Source organism: Phaenicophaeus curvirostris, chromosome 14 (genome assembly GCF_032191515.1).
Source record: "Phaenicophaeus curvirostris isolate KB17595 chromosome 14, BPBGC_Pcur_1.0, whole genome shotgun sequence".
Classification (NCBI taxonomy): Eukaryota; Metazoa; Chordata; class Aves; order Cuculiformes; family Cuculidae; genus Phaenicophaeus; species Phaenicophaeus curvirostris.
The window spans coordinates 5,801,108-5,821,784 of record NC_091405.1 but is presented as its reverse complement, the minus strand read 5'-3'; the positions used below and the strand labels follow the sequence as shown (position 1 = coordinate 5,821,784).

At 44.2% G+C, this 20,677-nt stretch overlaps 1 protein-coding gene across 1 annotated transcript in view; it reads left to right on the top strand.

Annotated features, from left to right (window-relative positions):
* GLG1 (golgi glycoprotein 1) overlaps nucleotides 1-20,677 on the top strand; it is an 86,453-nt gene that overhangs the window by 38,849 nt on the left and 26,927 nt on the right. The window contains exons 3-8 of the mRNA XM_069868672.1: nucleotides 2,037-2,123; nucleotides 6,637-6,852; nucleotides 12,864-13,067; nucleotides 14,366-14,437; nucleotides 17,237-17,420; nucleotides 19,198-19,412. Coding sequence (XP_069724773.1) covers nucleotides 2,037-2,123; nucleotides 6,637-6,852; nucleotides 12,864-13,067; nucleotides 14,366-14,437; nucleotides 17,237-17,420; nucleotides 19,198-19,412 — 978 coding nt within the window. The remainder of the gene's footprint in view (nucleotides 1-2,036; nucleotides 2,124-6,636; nucleotides 6,853-12,863; nucleotides 13,068-14,365; nucleotides 14,438-17,236; nucleotides 17,421-19,197; nucleotides 19,413-20,677) is intronic.

Here is a 20,677-nt window from a genome sequence, read left to right as displayed (position 1 = left end):
TTTATTTGCTTGACTAGCCCTGGTCACAGACAAGTGCAAGCCTCAGTGGTGGTTTTGGCTGCTTGAGAAGTTGTCTTGGTTTATTATTGGATGATATCTTTCAGAAGTGAAACCTGGCCGTGCTGTACAACCTGTAATTTCCAACCATGTTTATAAATTAACCTTTAGCACTGCACTGCCTGACTTCATTGGCACCGTAATTCTCTGTGCTGCAGGGTTGGATCAGGTGAAGGGCACGTCGTGTTTCTGTTAAAATCTTTTTTTTTTTAACAAGAGAAATCGTCGGTAATTAGAACGTATCTACTTGACATTTAAATGATGTGCCAACAGAAATTACCTGAATGAAGAGGAAATTGAGAATTCTAGAAATAAAAGTTGGACTTTGCTCTGCTGGATTAGATGACAGCCTCTCTGCCCCAAGGCTGCTGTGCATTACAGAAGCTGTTCAGGAATGGGAAGTGTGGGCAAAGTCTCATTTTCCCAGGCAGAAATTGAAGGGGAATGATCAAAAGCCAAACCACAGAGAGGAATCTCATGTCCAAATGTTTTCTTTGCCTCTTGCTGCAGTCTTTGGTAGTACAACTGCTGATCATCTCCTGAAAGTATTACTCAGTGCTAAACCCTGGATTTTTAAGCTGGAAGTTTAATCTTCCTTCTGTCTGTGGGAAGGTTCCTTTGAAAACCATCTCATTTCGAGACTCTCCAAAGTTTGAGATTACAGATGGAGAAGTGTATTCTTACGGTGTTAGACCTCATTCTTGTCCTCCCAATCCTGGATGTGAGAGGTCTGCAGCACTCGTTGCAAGGACAGGTTCCCTCTCTATTCACTTGTATCTATTAAACCTATATATTTACAACTTCTGACTCCCTCTGAAATACCCTAGGGTCCTGTCATCTCCTTTCTTTAACTTTTCACAATTCCATGATGTGAGGTGGGGAAGACAGTGCAGCCGTGCTGGCTCCTTTTTTAGTTCTCTGTGTGTGCTTCCACCCTCTTGGAAATGACGTAAAACTGCTTTCCTTGTGTACCAGCATCTTTTCGTGTTTTCTTAGTGTCTTGTGCACAGTTGAAACTTCAAAATAAAGTTTGGCCAAACTGGTTATGATATTAATTTGATTTTGTCACAAAGGCAGAGTTATTTGAAATGAAGTTTTAAAATAATCGAATCTTTATGTTAATGAAAAATGTTTAAATGCAACTTCAGTTCCTGGAGAAAAACAGATGAGCTAATAGAGCTTTTCTTGGGCAACATCTCAGCTCTAAATCTGTTGAGATTTTGCTATCTTACTGTGTATTTTTACTTTACGGTGCCTCAGGAGGACATCTGGGATGTGTTTATGTCTGCAGAGTGTGACTTGCCCAAGACTGATTCTTGCACAGCGCTCCAATGCATCTCAGTTCTGATACAAGCTAATCTCCGACTCCTGGAAGAGCAGTTGTTCTTACTGAGGCATTTTGTGATCTAATGCCTAATGTATCATTGCATTTAGCAAGAGAGAGAACCTCCTCTAGGTTTGAAATCTATCTACATTCAGAAAGTTGTCTGTTCACAGCCCCTCACAGAAGGAAGTGAGTCAGGGACCAGATGCATTGTCTCCTTGCTTTTGCTAGTTTTTCAGCATGAAATCTGCTCATATGGAGGACTTAATTTTTGTTAGATCGTTTGCATCAGCAGATGAGCCATGGAGAAAGGTGTGGTTGGCTAAAGACAACGCTAAATATACAGCAGGTAGCAAGTTACAGCTTTCATTGGTTTGTCTTTTCAGTTATGAAATTGTCTTTATTAGAATTATTTCCTTCTGATGAGTCAGCTCGTGACCTTATGGAGAGATTTCTGAATTTGTTCAATAGGAGAAAATTACTGCAGAAGTGAAGGGGCAAAGTTGTCGCCAAGGAGACTTCACACTGATTGTTGCACCGTAGGATGACTGTACAGATTGGGAATAAATGGTGTTCATTCTTTTCTGAAGCAAAATATTTGTCATTCTCCATGGGAAGCTCTTAAACTCCCTTTCTACAAATGCTCTCTCCATAGCTCTTGTGGAATTACAAGCTCAACCTGACTACAGATCCGAAGTTTGAATCCGTGGCCAGAGAAGTCTGCAAGTCCACTATTGCGGAGGTGAGCCAGAAGAAAGGCCTGACTGCCACTGTGGCACGAAGGTTTCTTTCCTTTCTTTGTGATAGCGAATTAGTGTGCAAATGTTTTGGGTTTGGGGAAGCTCTGGTCTTACATGCCAAGCTACTGGACGTAATTAATTCTGTCTCCTTGTGGAAAAAAGCCAGTTGCCTTAGTGGTGTCAGGCAGAGGGGTGGGGGAAAGAAATGATTAACTAACATCTCATCAGCTCTCATCTGACCTTTTGTCGTGTGGATTGCATTTGTCTCCTCTTTATCAAGTGTTGGACAATTGCAGCAGTGTTGGTGTGGCGGGAGGTTCACCGATATGGGCCTAAGACTGGTTTTGGATTGTGCCTTGCTAGCAGAAAGACATCAAATTACAGAATCAATGTTTTTTTTCTTCCAGGCTCAAAGCTTAATTACTCCATGATTTCTCTGTTAGGAACTTCCTATTTTTAAATTGCACTAGGAGTTAAGCCTTGTGTATCTCAAGCATCAACACACCTCAGCCCAGCTTCAAAGATTACTTGATTAATCATTTATTTTGTTATGCTTGTGCTAGAGCTCTTGAGGCTGTGCACTGACTGAGTTGAGGTTTTTTCCCTCTGTCTGGTGAAGTTTTCAGCTGGAATTCAGGGGAAGCAGTGGGTCTTCACAGCAGTACAGGCTTGAGCTGGCTTAATTCAGTCATTAAACTGTGAACTGAAAAACATCATTTTTATATCCATCAGAAAAACTTCACCTGCCCATAAACTTGTTTTTTTTTAAAAAAAAAACAAAACAAAACTTCAGTTTGCTGTAGAGAGTGGCCCTGTTGTGGCTTTGAAAGTAGGTTTTCTTGAAAGGCAATCAGTTGCATGAGTAGCAGATTGTCTCTCAACCCCAGTTTGTGCTGGCAGTTTATCTTCGCTAGGCCTAGTTTTGAGAGTCAATAAGCTTTGACTTGCTTATCAGACCAGAGGAATATGTCAGTGTTCAGAGCAAGTGTAAGATGAGCGATTCCCCAAGTCCTCATGTTTTGATGGAACCACCTACATGGTTCCTCCTTCTTTACAGAGTTCTCGTTTGAGAAAAACACATAAAAATCTGAGAAATTGAGGAGGTCAACAGCCATTGTTTAGTATAAGGAGAGATCAAGCAAACAGTATAGGAAGGCTAGAATATTGAACAGTGGAAGAAAGACAGCTTGCATGGAAGGGTTATATTGTGTTTGGAGTTCAGTAACTCCCAAAAGCAAACACTGCGACATCTGTCAAATTGTGCTTTTTGCAGTCATAGGGAAGATTATCTTTTCCCGTTTTATGTCAGATAGCTGCTGCAGAATTTTTACAACCATGGCGTTCTTGAAAATGCTCTTTTAACAGTCTACTTAATTACCACTTCTGTACAGTGAGACTGGCACTGCTGTAAACCGTGTCCTCTAAATCTGGGATGCGGTGTCTAAAAGCAGTGGGAAGAGCGTAGCCTTTTAGCTGCACATCACCCACCAGTGTTCCTCTTCGAATTGTGGTGATGATGGCATGAACTGCTGGTATTTTGCCATTTGGTGAGTGGGTTTTATTTAAAGAAAATAAGTTGCACAAGTAAGAGTAATTTCATGCATTTGATCTTCTGGAACTTAATACTGAGGCGGGTGCATGAACTATTCTGCTAATTTTTTATAAGTATTTCTAAACCACTCTAATATACGCAGTGGGAATGTGCTACTAATATATAGTGTTAGCCTCTTGGTATTTCTCTGTAATTCACACAGACAGGTAGGTGTTTTCTTGCTGGTGACCAAGTTCTGATTTTAGGTGTTGCTTTGTGTTAAGAACAAAAAACAACCAGAAGAGTAATTCCTAGTAAAAGTCACTTGTGAATTGTCCCAACCAGTTACATTTTGAAAAGTCCACCTATAACTTTGTCAGCTAAATTAGATTTAAATATCAACCTTTTTTTTTTTCTCAACTGTTGCAATTTTATAAGTTCTAGCAATGATTTTAATCTGGAATTATAGTTGGCTACCAGATAACAGCGGTTATTTCAGAAGCGGCCAGGCAATAGCGCGATCCCTTGGTCTTTTATGCAGTTTACTTGTTCAGGGCATGGAGCTCTGGGGCTGTTTCCAAAGCCGGGCTCTTCCAAAAGCAGCGTGTTGCTGTTGTGCGCTGGTTTGGCTCGCGGTACTTGAGCTGAAGTAGTGCCAAGCCGAAGATGCATCTTTCTCAGAGAGCTTGCTCAGCTCTCCCCCCTCCCCCTGCAATGAATGACACGTGTTTTCACCTCAGAATGTGTTTTATGCCTTATCTATAACAGTTACGTTGACCTTAGTAACTATGTTTTTGTAATAGCTGTATGGATTAACTACGAGATGCTCTACCAGCCTGCATCTGCCTTGGAATAACGGTGTTTAAAATGCTGTGTGTTTCATTTGTTTTATAGAAAGTAATGACCTCATAGGCTGAGGCAGAGAGAAGGGGTTTATTCATCTACTCTGACCTGTGAGAGCCTGTCACAGGGTGCCCTGGGTTAATTCTCCTTTGGATTAGAATTTGTCTTTCTAGAGATAGCTCTCCATTTTTTAAAATTACCAGCGTAAAGATTCCAGCTTGGTATTTGAGAATGGATAAAATGGTTCCCTGCCTGTTCCCTTAGCGCTGCCCTTGTTTTGTAACCGTACCCGCCTGGATTATTGATTGCCGTGGATCTCGCTTAAGATTGATGAGCGCTTCAGTATTTGTACAAGAACAAATCTTTGATGTAATCAAGTCAACCCGTTATCTATTGCTTGAAAAACTGTCACCGCTGAACTTTAGTGTCTGGCTGTCAGGCATGTTTCTGCGTCATTGTGGCTGCAGTTCTCAGCCTGCTCCTGAGCAGGGGACACCAGAGCTGGGCAAGTACTTAAACGTGAGCTTCTCAGTGTAATCCTGGTACTTGATGGAGCAAGGCAGTGCACTGCTCCTCTCACAAGATTCCTCGGAGAGCATCCTTAACTGATAAGGAACTGTATTTTCCACTTCCTTTGGGAAAATGCTATCAAAACCGCCTGCATCTTTTCATAGAATCACCAGGTTGGAAGAGACTCACCAGATCATTGAGTACAACCATTCCTATCAAACTCTAAACCATGTCCCTCAGCACCTCGTCCACACGTCCCTTAAACCCTTCCAGGGAAGGTGATTCAACCACCTCCCTGGGCAGCCTCTGCCAGTGCCCAATGACCCTTTCCGTGAAAAATTTTTTCCTAATGTTCAGCCTGAACCTCCCCTCGTGGAGCTTGAGGCCATTCCCTCTCATCCTGTCCCCTGTCCCTTGGGAGAAGAGCCCAGCTCCCTCCTCTCCACAACCTCCTTTCAGGTAGTTGTAGAGAGCAATGAGGTCTCCCCTCAGCCTCCTCTTCTCCAGGCTAAACACCCCCAGCTCTCTCAGCCGCTCCTCTTGTTCTCCAGCCCCTTCCCCAGCTTTGTTGCTCTTCTCTGGACTCGCTCCAGAGCCTCAACATCCTTCTTGTGGTGAGGGGCCCAGAACTGAACACAGGATTCGAGGAGCGGTCTCACCAGTGCCGAGTACAGAGGGAGAAGAACCTCCCTGGCCCTGCTGGTCACACCATTTCTGATCCAAGCCAAGATGCCACTGGCCTTCTTGGCCACCTGGGCCCCTGCTGGCTCATGTTCAGTCGCTGTCAACCAACACCCCCAGGTCCTTCTCCTCCAGGCAGCTTTCCAGCCAGACTTCTCCTAGTCTGTAGCTGCACAGGGTTGTTGTGCCCCAAGTGAGGGATCCGGCATTTTGCTTCCAAAGGTGCTGGTGTTTGCTGTACTGCAGGCCGTGGTTTATACTGGGGACCTGTCTGTGCACGCTGCTTTTCCAGTCCCTACACAGCTTTCAGCTTTTGTTTGCTCTGATTTTTAATTTTTTTAGACTGCTGAGGAAAATTATTTAGTGCCAACAATCAGTTCCTATAAGAGCCTGATAAAAATGAATTTGATGAGGATTTTCCTTAATAGTAATTTTCAGCTTGCAGCAAGTTATAAACAGGTCAATAAATAGCATTGACTTCTGAGTCAGTCTCACTTGTAGCCAAAATGCTCTGTTGTACAGGGTCAGGTGGCTAATGGGAGTCCAACTATGATTTAGTGATGCTGTAATGCGCTCAGCTTTCTAAATAAAGCTTTGTCAAACTAGCATTTTTTTCCTACAAATCCACTTGATTGCAGGAGTTCGATGTGATTATTATGAAAGGTGATTATTGAGCGAGAGGGGTTCTAATCCTCAAAGTCGCTGCGTTTGCTTTTTTCAGATACCGCCACACAGGAGGTATTTCTCATTTCTGAAATATTTTTGAGTGTTCTGACTTCGTGAAAATCAAACTAAAGCCTGGAGGGTTTCTTTGCCGGAAGATTTTGAAGCTATAGATGCAAGTTCCTCTAAGAATGTTTTTTTTTTTCCTGCAAAAGAAAGGTTAAATTCAGTAACTGCAGGTGCTGTATTTTAATTTTTTTTTGGTTTTTTTTTCTTATTTTAAACAGATCAAGGAGTGTGCAGATGAACCAGTTGGTAAAGGCTTCTTGGTGTCATGTCTGGTGGATCACAGGGGCAACATCACTGAGTACCAGTGCCATCAGTACATCACTAAAATGACAGCCATTATCTTCAGCGATTATCGGTTGATCTGTGGCTTCATGGATGACTGCAAGGCTGACATCAATCTCCTGAAATGTGGCAGCATTCGACCTGGAGAAAAGGTATCCGGAGAACACGCAGATTGTCAATTGGCTTGTAAAAGTCATTCGCTTAAGGAAACTTAGGTGGAGACTCTACAATAGCATTATTGTCTTAATTGCAACTGAGAAAATACGTGGCACCTCTTCTCTCTGCAAAGGATGATGTCCTGATTCTGTATAATTCCTTTTTAATAAATATGCATTCATTCCTCTGTGAGGGACTGCTATTCAGACACGACTTTCATTTGCCTTTCCTTCCCGCACTACAGGTGATCTGGTAGGTAGTTGTCTTTCAGATCATGATCTGTCAGGCTTGGCTTGATGCCATGAATCCAAACAGTGGATGTGAACAGACGTGTTGCTAGGCTCATTTCACAGTCTGGTCGGGTCTGATGCAGGCAGGTTATCGCCGTGATGTGGGGCTGGTGCTGTAGCCCTTTCTGCTTTCTCAGGCTGCAGTTGGAACGCTGGATCAAGAAATTTATCTGTTTGCTTCCCCTTTCCCCTGCCCACCTGAGAACAGTTGAAGGATGTGAAGGATAGGTTGAAGCCTATTTGTGGTACTTTTTAAATTATAGCTCTTACACTTTTAAGGATGAGTCTCTTCAATCAGTTGTTAATGAGGAAGTATGTAACAAAAAATACGTAACAAAAAATACATGCTTTTTTGGTTACAAAAAGTTTTCATTGTTGTTGTCCATAGTGTGTTAAATTGAGGGGCTGGTGTATTTCAGAAGACTTAGCTGAACAATAGAAAGCACAAAAATAAGGGCTTGCTTTTGAGAACAAAAGGAGCTGTGGAAGTGGGAGGAGCTGGCAGACCCCACACATTCATGGTGGTAAGAGCCGAGTGAATTGCTTTCTCCATGAAGTAGAACACTGGGCTGGAGGACCCTGTGAAATGAGAAATGGCTTTTAGCAATCAGTATAGAACCAGGAGTGTAACACACGAGTCCTGTGTGTCAGATCTGCAGATTAGTGGTGGCTTGACCACGCTAGAATAAATTAAAGTATAATACTTACAATATCACTGAAGGGTACAGCAGAGAGGACTTCACAAGCATAAACCAGATCTATAATAGAAGCGAAACCAATGCTGGCAGGTTGATGTGTGTGAGTGCACGCAACCCACCGTGTTGGGTGAGGGTGGCTGGGGTGGGTAAGGTTGCAAGACGTCTGGGAGAGGGAAGGGCACGCAAATTTTGGGTCACCAAGTTTCTGTGGGATAGCAAAGTGAGTCGCTAACTAAACTTTTATGGGTTTTAATGTGATTTATGCATATTCCTCACTTTCTCAGTACCCAACCCAGAATATTTCGCCTTGGTCTGTGAAAGCATCACAGCCTGCCATGTGATATCTTTTGTTATGCTGTCGTCCTTGGCACTTAGAGCAATTGAAGTATTCTATACTGCTATGGAAACAGCTATAAATGGCTATGCAAGCGTTTCTTTTGTCGGTGTTCTGTTCTATCCCTTTTCTGCTTTGCAGAATTCTCATCTAATTTACTCTCATCAGATGTTGGTTCAGGTTTTATTTCCACGCTGTAGCTTCTGAGAGTTGCCTGTAGAGAAACAGTCATTACCCTTTTGTGTGACTGAACGTAACTGTGGGTTTAATAAATAGCACCTGGGCACCTGAAGAGGAAGGTGGGGGAAGAGATTCATCTCTCTTTTTAATGGGAGTGAGCACTGCTAACTCCATCTACATCAGGCGGCTCGTAGATTCTGGTGTGATAGTTTCATCATAGGATCTGTGAAAAAATGGCCTTTTTGACTGTGAAAGGCACTTCAGTAGGTGTTCTGGAGTTACACTGCCTTTTGAAGCCCCTCTGCTAGTTAACCGCTTTCCTTTTCTATGCTTCCTTTTTTTGTTTTAGCTTGCATTCTACTGCCGAATTGAATTCTGTTGCTGCTGGGTTTGTGGCTTCTGATGTGGTATTTTCTGTGCTTTCTTTTCCATGTTTCCCATTGGTTTTCTGCTCTTAAGAGCAATAAAGTTGAGCTTGGAAGTCCTGATCTGACCACAGACTTCACTTTGCTTAAAATGCCTTCAAACAACACATGTGCAGGCTAAGTTTTGAAATGTGCCTATGAAATGTGGGGCTGATTTTTTTTTTTCCTTTCAGTTAATGGAGAAATATTAAATAATAGTTTCAGTCATTTTTCCAAGTGACTGTTGTGCCTCACAATGAATTTGATCTCCTAGTATTTAAAGCTTGCTTTGTCTTCGTGCAGTAGGGAACTAATTTGAAATTGGTAGCTGCAGCGGAGCTTTTCTTCTTGGGCTGCCTGTCAGAATGAGCTGCTTTTCCAATCCCAGTAATATTCAGGATTGTATCAAACTAATGGGTAGCGTGTAGCTGTAGGGCTGGATTTGGCCACGATGTCCAAACTGGAGTAGATTATTTGCCCTAATGAAGGCTAATTAAGTGTTAACTGCACCTCTGCTGTAGTAGTTGACTGGGTAATAGTATTTTTCAGGTTTCTAAAAAAAGACACATTAGGAGACTGTTGTTGTCTTGCTGGTTTTCACCCCTAAGTGCCTCGAGTGCAGTTGCTCTTGCTCTTTCCTGAGTCCCATAGGAGTACTGGATGCAGAGGGGGAACGAGTCTAAATAGAAAGAGGTGATGACATTTGGCTCAGTCTTTGTTTACCTGGTGTAGTATTACATCAAGGTACTATCAGCTGAAGTACCTGGGGGTGATCCCTGTAACTCTGGTGTCCGCGGTGCCAAGCTGGAACTGGCAATAGATCTGCTGGGTGGTTTTCCATAGCCTGACCACTCTGGCTCCGGCAAGGCAGCACGGCCCGTCACTGCAAGGTGCTGTGCTGATAAGGCAGGTGATGTTTTACCCCTATAACTGCTGGTCCTTTCTACTATTGACTTTTTTTCTGGTCACTTTTCTAGCTTTTCTATACAATTCTACGGCTGGAAGAGTCGTGAACTTGAGGCCTGTCAGGTTTCAGGCAGAGTAAAGACTTTTCCAGGAGAGCTGCTGAACATGACAAATATTAAACAAGAATTGTATAGCCTGTAATATGGAAGGGGAAGAAATCTGATGGAAAATGAAGAGTAAGAATGAGGTTTTTTAAATTCTGTGTTGACCTAAAGCCATGTGCTTCGAGTTTTAATTTTGGTCATAGGAATTAAAGTCTCCCAGAATGTTGTGCTGAAGGGGTTTGCTTGGACACATTTAAAACTTAGTTCTGTTTTTCTGTGGCACCAAGTGCCGTAAGACAGCATCGTATCTGCTCATAAAACTACGCCAAGTTTCAAGACCACTCCAGACTAGGTAATTTTCTAGTATGGTTAACTGCTCTTTGGAACTTTCTGTTAACGTTCTCCATTTAGGGTTGGTAGTGATGGTGAGAAACGTGTGGGTTTGAAGTATAATCTCTTACATTGCAGTGTATCGCAGTGGAGCAGTGAAGCCTAGACTGTCAACCCCTCAGTTCTTGGGGGGAGTCCTGACTTGTGGAAAGAGCTTAAAGGTCTTCAACTGGGAGATGGAGGCTCTCTGAGAAGAGTGCACTGGATAGAGGAAAAGCACTAGGGTTTGTTCTCCAGCAGAGCTGCAGCAGACGTTTATACTGTGTACGCACAGGCACCTGGTGCTGTAGCGGGACCAGGAGAACTCACACTGTGGGATGCTGAACCTTGGTTTTGGTGCCTTCAAAGCCAACCTGGCCCTGCAGGACTGGTGGCACATGGAGCAGGCAGCTCTGTGTAGCAAAAATGTGTGTCAAAGCTGTCTTGCCGTCCTTCTCAGGATGAGCCTGTCAAACGTTTGATGGCCACCTGCTTTAGGAAAAGGCAGTTGGGTGCAGCCGTACATGTTTATTTTCCCTCCAGGCTGCAGTTAGAGACTGTACAACTTTTACAATGAGCTGGTGGTGGTCTACCTTGTATTCTTTGCTTAGTCATATTTGCTAAGGGTAGTCATTTAAGCACAGACAGGGAGCATGAGCACCACGGGAAGGCACGCGAATGCTTTGGAAGTAGGAGAAAAGAGCAGGACTGCATCCTTTGGGAGCTGTGCGTGTTGACTTGTTTGTGTTTCTATTCCTGTTAGGCCTTAAAATCGCTCTGTTACAGGTCAGCAGAGTAGAAAGCACCACAAGAGGATCTACCGAAATGTAAAAATTGTGTTTGTGAAGTAATGCAATAAATTAGTCATTTCATGTTGTGTCCCTGCAATACAACCATAAACATTCAGCACCCAGCATATGGAAATTTGCTTTCACTAGACTTTTAAAAATGGGTTTGCTTTATGTACTATGACTCTCACCAGGAGTCTAGACCCATGCTGCAAGAAAATTCTGTTTTTCCTAGCAGGGAAGGCTTGCCACATGCTCTCCTGGCTGGCTTGTAAGGTGAGGGTGAGGAACTGCTGCCTGCCTTGCCTCCCAGCTGCAGCCTCACCTAAGCTGGAGCTAAAAACTGCTGGAGGAGCTGAGAACGGTTGTTTTCAATCACTTATACTTGCTCGCTCCTCAGTTATAATTACTGCCCGTGACTGACCACAAGGATTTGCTGAACAGTGTTTGCGTTTGGCGTGGTTATGGATAAATGACAATTTTAAGTGATGTGGCAAACACGCTGCTAACTTGCGTTCCTCAGATCCCTTTTGGATTAAGTCCTAAAGGGACTGTTGATATATAATTACATGTCTTCAGAGATGCCAATATCTGGCCAGCATGTGGAGTTGGCCAGTTCCCACTCAAAGAAAAGAGCAAACCAAAATACAGGGTTTTGGAGTATGTGGTCTTGGAGGGTTTTGCCTTTTTTTTAAGGGGAAAACTACTTCTAGCCCTTTTAAACTGGGTATGCTTATGGGTTGTGTTCATGACTTTAATTGACCGATTCTGCTTGTGCTCCAAACGTAGCAGAGTTAAAAAGGAATGAAAGGCTGCCTGCCTGAGCAGATGTGTCAGAACAAAAAGATTTGGAAGAGTTGCAGAGTTTGAATTGTCACGATCATGTTTTGTGGAGACCGCTCTCTCACTCATGCTGCTGCAACAGCGATGGATGAATCCGCTTGACAGAGCAAGCTCAAGGGATCGTTCCTAAGTGGTTGCTGCAGATGCAGGGTTGATTTATGCAAATATTCTTGCCTTGTCATAGACCCCAGATAGTCTGATATAAGTTTAGTAACAACACCCTCTCACAGCAGAGCAGCATCAGTTAAGGTGGTCATCTTAGGAGACACTTGTAGAAGCCTTGAGAGATCTGTTCAGAAGAGCTCTTGTTTATTAGAGGAATCAGAGGTAGAGAGGGGCTACGGTTCCCTTTCTGAGCACGTACAAAGGTTGTAGGAAACTATGGACCATAGCCCTGCCTCTTCTGGGCTTTCATACCAAACAGGCTCTCTACATTTATTGCCAGTTGCTATTCATAATCCAGCGTCGTCTTCAGGCTTGCAGGGTGGTGGACGTGGTGTATAGTATTGGGCCAGAACCGCTTTGTCCAAGACTGTGTCTGTTCTTGAATACTTTGCTTTTTTTTTTTCAGTCCCTTAACAGAGGAATTAGCATTGAGAAGCCTACATCGGTCAAAGCTCCTTTGTGGCCTTTTTAGCATCACTAATTATCAGCACCCAAAACGAAGGCTTGTCTCAGCGTGGAGGATCTATGATTTTTCTGTCCTCCAAGCATGTTCTTAATGCTTTGTGGTTGCCATGGTGCCAAGAGAGCTATGTCAGATTAGAGATAATTTGGCTGTTTTGGTAAACTGCTCTGAGCAGTGTGACTAAGTAGTGATAATCTCATTAAGTCACATTAAAATAAACCCAGAGCATTGGAAGGGGGGATGTCACAGTGGCTATCAGCAGGATGGTGATGTATAAAGTGTGTGGATAGTGCAGATATGTTAACTGTTGTCTCCTCTGAATGTAAATGCAGTTAGGCGGAACTTTCAGAAGTCTGTATGTAGACAGTTTGTTGCTTAATTTATGTGGCGCTTATCCAGAATCACAGATCACTTGATAAAATAAGTGGTTGGTTACAGATGTTGTCTCGCCTTTCTCACGTAGGATGCCCACTCGCAAGGAGAGGTGGTGGCATGCCTGGAAAAAGGCCTGGTAAAAGAGGCGGAGGAGACTGATCCTCGGATCCAGGTTTCTGATCAATGTAAGAAGGCGATTCTTCGTGTAGCTGAACTCTCTTCGGATGACTTCCACTTGGACCGGCATCTCTACTTTGCATGCCGAGATGATAGAGAACGATTTTGTGAAAATGTGAGTAGTTTTCTCTTGTCTTCTTTTCTACTGTAATTTGTTAAAAAAACCCAAAACTGTCTGAACATGAGCCAGCAGTGGCCCAGGTGGCCAAGAAGGCCAATGGCATCTTGGCTTGGATCAGAAACGGCGTGACCAGCAGGGCCAGGGAGGTTATTCTCCCTCTGGACTCGGCACTGGTGAGACCGCTCCTCGAATCCTGTGTTCAGTTCTGGGCCCCTCACCACAAGAAGGATGTTGAGGCTCTGGAGCGAGTCCAGAGAAGAGCAACGAAGCTGGTGAGGGGGCTGGAGAACAGGCCTTATGAGGAGCAGCTGAGAGAGCTGGGGGTGTTTAGCCTGGAGAAGAGGAGGCTGAGGGGAGACCTCATTGCTCTCTCCAACTACCTGAAAGGAGGTTGTGGAGAGGAGGGAGCTGGGCTCTTCTCCCAAGTGACAGGGGACAGGACGAGAGGGAATGGCCTCAAGCTGCACCAGGGGAGGTTCAGGCTTGACATCAGGAAAAAATTTTTCATGGAAAGGGTCATTGGGCGCTGGCAGAGGCTGCCCAGGGAGGGGGTTGAGTCACCTTCCCTGGAGGTGTTTAAGGGACGGGTGGACGAGGTTCTGAGGGACATGGTTTAGTGATTGATAGGAATGGTTGGACTTGATGATCCAATGAGTCTTTTCCAACCTGGTGATTCTGTGATTCTATAAAAACCACCTCGGAAGGAGGAAAGGAACAGTAGAGTGGAGCCTGAGCAAATGGTGTAATACTGAAAGCAGGCATCTTGTAGCTGTCATATTATAATAAATCTGGTATTAATTTGACTCGCCCAACAAATGAGCAGCATCTCCAGGGAATTAATGAACTGAATGGGCATAAATGGTTTAATGGGCATTGGGGCTGGTGTGACAGGGAGGGGCGCGGCTCAAAGGGGAAGGAAACAGCAAAGGCAAGTGACCGCTCACTTCTGCGCCAGTAAGCTGTTGCATGAGTTTAGCCTTGTCTGACTCGACTTGCAGCACTCCTTGTCCCTGGAGCGAAGAGCCAGAAAGCAGCATTGTTTGGTCTGAATTAGCTTGTATCAGCTGAGTGTCTTCTCACTAAAAGGGTGATAAACACAACCAGATTTTTTTTTAATGCAGTAAAACTTACAAGATTTTTGTGGTCTAGAAGCTATCACTGACATTTGAAATATTAACTTTAATATATATATATAGTTTAAAAATATTAATCTCCTTAGTTGTAGTTTAGCCTGCTCATTAAGCATTACAAGTCTTATCTTTAATGACAGATGTTATTGTTCTGTTTCACAGACTCAGGCTGGGGAAGGCAGAGTCTACAAGTGCCTCTTTAATCACAAGTTTGAAGAATCAATGAGTGAAAAGGTAGGTATCTGTCTTAGTGAGACAAATCCTTAATGCAGAAATCATCAAATCATTCATCAGTTCATGCTGCGTTATTCTATTCCAATGCTGAGGAAAATCCATCGTCTACGTGGTTGGAAAACTGACTGCTTTAACAGATGCTTTTGCTTTGATATGCTTGTGTTTCTAGCTACATGGTGATAGCTTGAATTAATTGTGCTCAAGCTACGGCCTTTAAAGTTAAGGGTTTAAATTAATCAAAGCTTTTGGGTGGCTGATTTGGGAAGGTAAACATGGAGATCAAGTGGTAGCACTGTGATCAAGCGTTTAAAGCAGGACTCGCGCCGTGCTTGGGAAAACCTCAGACAGATGCTGGTAAAACATACAGATTAGAAATGAAATGCCCAGGTGCTTCAGTGCGGGAAGCTTTGTGTGTTTTGCTTCTTTCAGGGCTATGAGTGAGCAACAGATTCTGTGGGAAAGTTGTGCAGTTCAGTTACTGACATTTTCCTTATGTTTTATCTGAAGCTGTGGTTTTCAACAGCAAAAAAGTTGTTCTGGAAAGCCGGTCCCGAAAAGACTTTGGTATCTTGGGGAGGCAGCTGTGCCTTCAGTGATTTTATAAGCAGCATCATAGTGTTTGGGATTATACAGAATTGTATCACCTGTTTGAACAGATATGAAGATGGATATCTGTAAAGCCCTTCCTGGAGAAGCTTTGCTGCAGGAGCCCAGTTTGGAGGCCTGGAGGGATCAGCCTTATTTCCTTTTCTTTAACTGTGTCAGCTATCTGAAAGCTTAGTTCCAATTAACAAATTCAAAACTGAAAGTGTGATCCCCGAGGGCTTGAACCAAAACTTCATTTTGTCCAAGCACACTGCTGAAACGGACCGCTGGTTTTGCTTATGCTATTTGCCCTTGTGCAGGGGCAGTGGGATTCTTTTGAGGGTCTTTTCCATGGTCAGCTATGTGACTAAGGTGATTGTAAGATGCTGAGAGTTTAGACAGAGCTGGAGCAGATGACTTGGTAGGGAGAGAGGGATGGATGCTCTGAGGGCGCAGTTTGCAGAGCAGGAGGAAAACATAATCTAGTTCTCACTCTTGTGGCTGCCAAGGTTGGAACATTTGCAGTCACCAGGATTTTTTAGAAGCTGTTACCCAGTAAGAAGTCCTGCCTTGCTGATGGCGTCGGCTGCTGCATACACATGTAGCCAACAATAGCTGCCTAGTGGGTGGCTTTTTGTGTAATCCAAAGCTGCCTGCCAGGCTGGGCTCCCTGGCTGTACTTGATTCTCCTCTTCTAGTCCTCTCTCGTGAGACCTCACCTGGAGAACTGTGTGCGGTTCTGGGTTCCCCAGCATAGGAAGGACATGGAACTGTTGGAGTGGCTCCAGAGGAGGACTGCAAAGATGATCCCAGGGCTGGAGCCACCTCTGCTATAAAAACAGGCTGAGAGATTTGTTCAGCCTGGGTAAGCGAAGGCTGTGGGGAGACGTTATTAGCAGCCTTCGTGTACCTGAAGGGGGGCTGCAGGAAAGCTGTGGGGGGGCCTCTTGGTCAGGGAGTGCAGGGATAGGACAAGGGGGAATGGTTTTAAGCTGAAAGAGGGGAGTTTGAGATGAGATCTTAGGAAGAAACGTTTTCCTTTGAGGGTGGGGAGGCCCTGGCCCAGGTTGCTCAGAGCAGCGGTGGCTGCCCCATCCCTGGAGGCGTTCAAGGCCAGGTTGGATGGGGCTTGGAGCCCCTGATCCAGTGGGAGGTGTCCCTGCCCATGGCAGGTGGTTGGAGCTGGATGGGCTTTGAGGTCCCTTCCAACCATTCTATTATTCCGTGATCCTCCAGCTTTGGAGGATGAGGCATCTGAGAGCCTATGTCTCCCTGTGTCCAGAGCTTTATGCCTGTCCAGTCCCAAGGTCCCAGTCATGGCACCAAGAAAGGAGCATGAAGAAGGGGGTGGGAATATCTTGGAGTAGGGCTTTCCAGGTCCTGGAGAAGGTGTGGGGAAGACACAAGGAGGAAAGTCAAAACACTGGTGTAAGGAAGGAGAGAGGGCTATAGGACTTCTCTGTTCCTTCTGCTGAGGCTGTTCCCTCTTCTCCGCACCCCACCCATGCACAGTTTTCCGTCCTTTTGAATAGTCCAAGAATGGACAAATTTGCCTGAGCTATTCTGAGTTACCCGCCGCCCTCAGATTTAATTTTCATATAATTTAAACCAAAAGCTATAAAGCTTAGCAGTGTTTTTACAGGCCCTTTTTTGGATGAAATTTAAAGCGTTGTTCTTTCAGCCGCTGAGTTCAGGTTTGGCCACAATACCTCTTCGGGAGCCTTACCAGTTGTGGAGAATGGCTAGAAGTTCCCATGGTTAGACTGTTTAATCTCCTGTCAACCATCTGGCACGTTGCAGAACAAATCCAAAAAACACACTGTTTTGTAAATGTGACTGGAAAAAGTTGTTTCTTGAGGGCATGGGGTGAGCATATACCACAGCTGGGATAAATGTCAGCAACTGATCCTAGTTACCACGAATGAGTCATGCTCTCAGCCATAGCTCTTCACAAAAAGCTGGATGAATGTGCAGTTTTAAGACGTGCTCTGCAGAGAGCTGCTGCCTTTAAAACCCTTGATCTCTTGACCTCGGTGTGCATTGTTAACTGTGTGGTTTCTGGGAGACAAATGAAATTTAACTGCAGTGCAGTTTAAACGCATGAATTTTAAAGCATGAGTCTTTCAAAACCCAACTGGTAATCGTAACAGCAGCAGATCTAGCTCTCTGCCACCAGCGTGTGGAAGCTCAGCCGTCCCAATGTCTCTCCTGCAGTGTCGTGATGCGCTGACCACCCGCCAGAAGCTGATCGCCCAAGACTACAAAGTCAGTTACTCCCTGGCAAAGTCCTGTAAGAGTGACCTGAAGAAATACCGCTGTAATGTGGAGAACCTTCCTCGGTCTCGGGAAGCCAGGCTGTCCTATCTGTTGATGTGCCTAGAGTCTGCTGTGCATAGAGGTAAGTGGAGTTGAATTGAGGTGTGTGACTTGCTAGGACCTTGGTTTTCAGTTTCTCTTGGACCTTTGGGTTCAACGTGTGTTTACAGTCCTCTTTGCCAAGTAACCTTTTTCAAACTTGGATTCAAAGGCGGGTTTCCTCATCATGATGCTTTGATCACTATTGTTTTGAAGATCAGAATAGCTAAGTAAACATCAGACACTGACTCCTCTTATGTAGGTAAGAAGTTCAAAATGCAAAATAGCAAATCCCTCTTGGACTGATGGTGTGTAATTTCAAATCCTTCTATTCACTGTGAGTTCAAGCAGCTTTTTAACTCCTTTATGTAGTAAGCATTAAATATGCTAGTAGGTTAAAAGACAGACTAGAGAACCTGTTCATCACCACTTAGGGAGAGCCAGATACTCAGCCCTCTGCTTCTTGTAAGTAATCTTCTTTCCTTGCAGTCCAGTAGCTTGGATAAATGACTGAGTTTCTCTGTTTTCCTATATAGAAGGAAGTATTCTTTTTGTTCCTTTAAGTTAGGGTAAGCTGGAGATGTTCTAACACCAGAGGCTGTCCCAAAGACCTTGGAAAGCCCTATGCAGCAGGACCATGCTAAAGGTCCCCTGTGAAATTGTTGTAACATGTAAAATGACACGCTATGTTCTCCAGGTTTGCTCTGGAGAATTGTTTGTTTTCCCTCTTGGCACGCAGCTGCGTGGTTTCGGATTCAGCGGCAGGGCTACCTGCTGCAGTGCCCCTGGCAGAGGAGGGAAAGGCTGCCCTTACACCACAAGCAGTCTCTGCGTTTGGGAGTTGGAATAACTCATTGTTTTTGATTGATGTGGAAATGATGTGTGCTGCTTGTGGGAAAGTTGTGGGTTTTTTCCCTTCTCCCTGCAGGATGTCAGGTGCTTTCCTGAAATACGAGTAGAAAACTGCTGTTGAGTTATGAAGCAACCACTTTCGTGGTGGAACGGGTTGTGTGGTGTGTGGTCATGCACGAAGCATTGCCCAGGAGGAACACTAATTACTCCACATACATCTGTGTCCGTTATAATGCCTGGGAGCCCCTGCTGGGGTACAGGACTGTGGCTGCATGGGATGTTGTACGCATATTGGTGTGTTGTGATGGGGACATGTTCCTTTTGATTAAAAAAACGAACCAGCTGTCCACGTGGGGACTGTAGGAAAGCTTATGGCAGATCAAAGCATCGATGGAAGTTAATTTCTGTTTGTTAGACGCTCCCTATGTTACTCTTGGTAACCTGTTCTGTGTTTTGGCTTCCTGAGCAAGGGTGTGCTATTGCTCTAGAAAACCTTTTCCTCAGCAAACATTTGACCTACTGGCCAGACAAATTATTCCCGCAATTACATATCAAGCTGGTGAACTTCCAGAAGTAACTTCTGTTTCTGCAGTGGTGAAACAAGCCTTTGAGCATTATGGGGAGGAGCTGACGTGTACCGCAGAACTGCAGGTTCACCAAGTGCTTTCAGTAGGTCTTAAAAAGCACCTCCAGTAACGTGAAATCCAAAACAAGATACTCCTAATCTTTCAGGGATAATTTTGTTCAAATCCATACATTGAATCCATAGACTGGCTGTTTTATAGTTTCTGTTAAATACTGGGAGCTACTGTAACAGCTGATATAATCCCCCAGCACACCGCTCCAGCACATTTTTTGCAACCTTAGTGTTCTCCAGAGCGTGGACATCGGCCATCTTCTTCCAGCACAGGTCAAGAAGGGCTCTGTTAAGCATCAACACTAAATCACATTGTCTTTTTTTGGCTCAGGTCGACAAGTGAGCAGCGAGTGCCAGGGAGAAATGTTGGATTACCGGCGCATGCTAATGGAAGACTTCTCACTAAGCCCAGAAATCATCCTGAGCTGCCGAGGGGAGATCGAACACCACTGCTCAGGCCTGCATCGGAAAGGCCGCACCCTGCATTGTCTGATGAAAGTAGTACGGGGTGAAAAGGGAAACGTCGGGTCCAATTGTCAGCAGGCCGTAAGATGCTTTTCTATCACTTCGCTTCTAGGTTGCTCAGTTGGTAGAAGAACTGATTTATCTGTTAACGTTCTGCCTTGCTGAAGGCAGGCTGGCTCGGCGGGTGCAAGTGAATGCTGAAGGCAGTTGTGCAGTTGACATAGTATGAAGTGTCACTTGGTATCCAGCAGCAGTTAGTAATGTGGTGGGGGTTTTTCCCCCTCAAGAAATACATTTTGGCTTGTTCTGTGCTGGATCTCCATCAGCTCTCAAGTTATGAAATTCTTTCCTGGGTGCTAGAGAGAGGGAAACTGGCTTTTTTTATATTTTAAAATGTTCCCTCTCCTTCCTTTTCCCCCTGTGCTTGGAAATGCACTGTATCTTCTCCAAGCACCTTTCCACTCGCTTTTTCTTCTGCTGTTTTATTCAGTTTAAACAGTGGAAATGGGAGCTGCAGGGACAGGTAGGTACTATGTCCTGCTGCACATCACTGTCCTTGCAGCCACTGAAGGAAATGTCTTTCTCCAAAATACCTTTTTAAAATGGGATAATTCTTTTCCCTTTTCTTAACTCCATTTTGGCCTAGGTGCATCTTGGTAGTCTCCTTAAATTGAAACCAAATCTTTAATATTCATTTGAACTCATTAGTGCTTTTTAATGTGATGCTACATTTTCATATATAATATCTACTTTAAATGGCCTATGAGCCTGGAAAAGTGACACCAATGCCAGAAATGGCTTGAGTTAGTGCTGATATAAGAATTTCTGGAGACGTGTGCTCTTGACCTCCTGCAAGGTACAAAAACTCTACAGTCCCTTTTCAGTATAAATGTAGCTTAAAGCCTGAGCCCAAAGTGTTGCCAGCTTGCATATGTTATTAAAGATAAAATAGTATCTGTAAATTTTTGTCAGGCATAGGATGCTTCTGCGATGAAGCTTATTTCTGCATAAACACCAGGTGCGCTGGTGCAGCGGCTGTACAGGTTGAGTCATTTCTGCAGAGAGCTGTAGTGCATGACTTATGCTTTGCAACATTAGTGTGGAAAACCAGCTACTTGTTTCTCTTTAAATATGAAATCGAGCTTGCTGCCTACAAACCTGATTATTCACAAATTGTCGGAAGATCAGCCTGTCTTGGGAATAATAACTTCCAGTTCGTGAAGTTAATGTTCAGAACAAGTCGTAAGTCAAGGCAGGGGACCCCCAGAAGTGATGTGAGATTTCAGACTTCTGGAAAAAAAAGAGTGCCTGTAGAAATCTACAGGGTTCTTTTTTTTCAGTTCTCA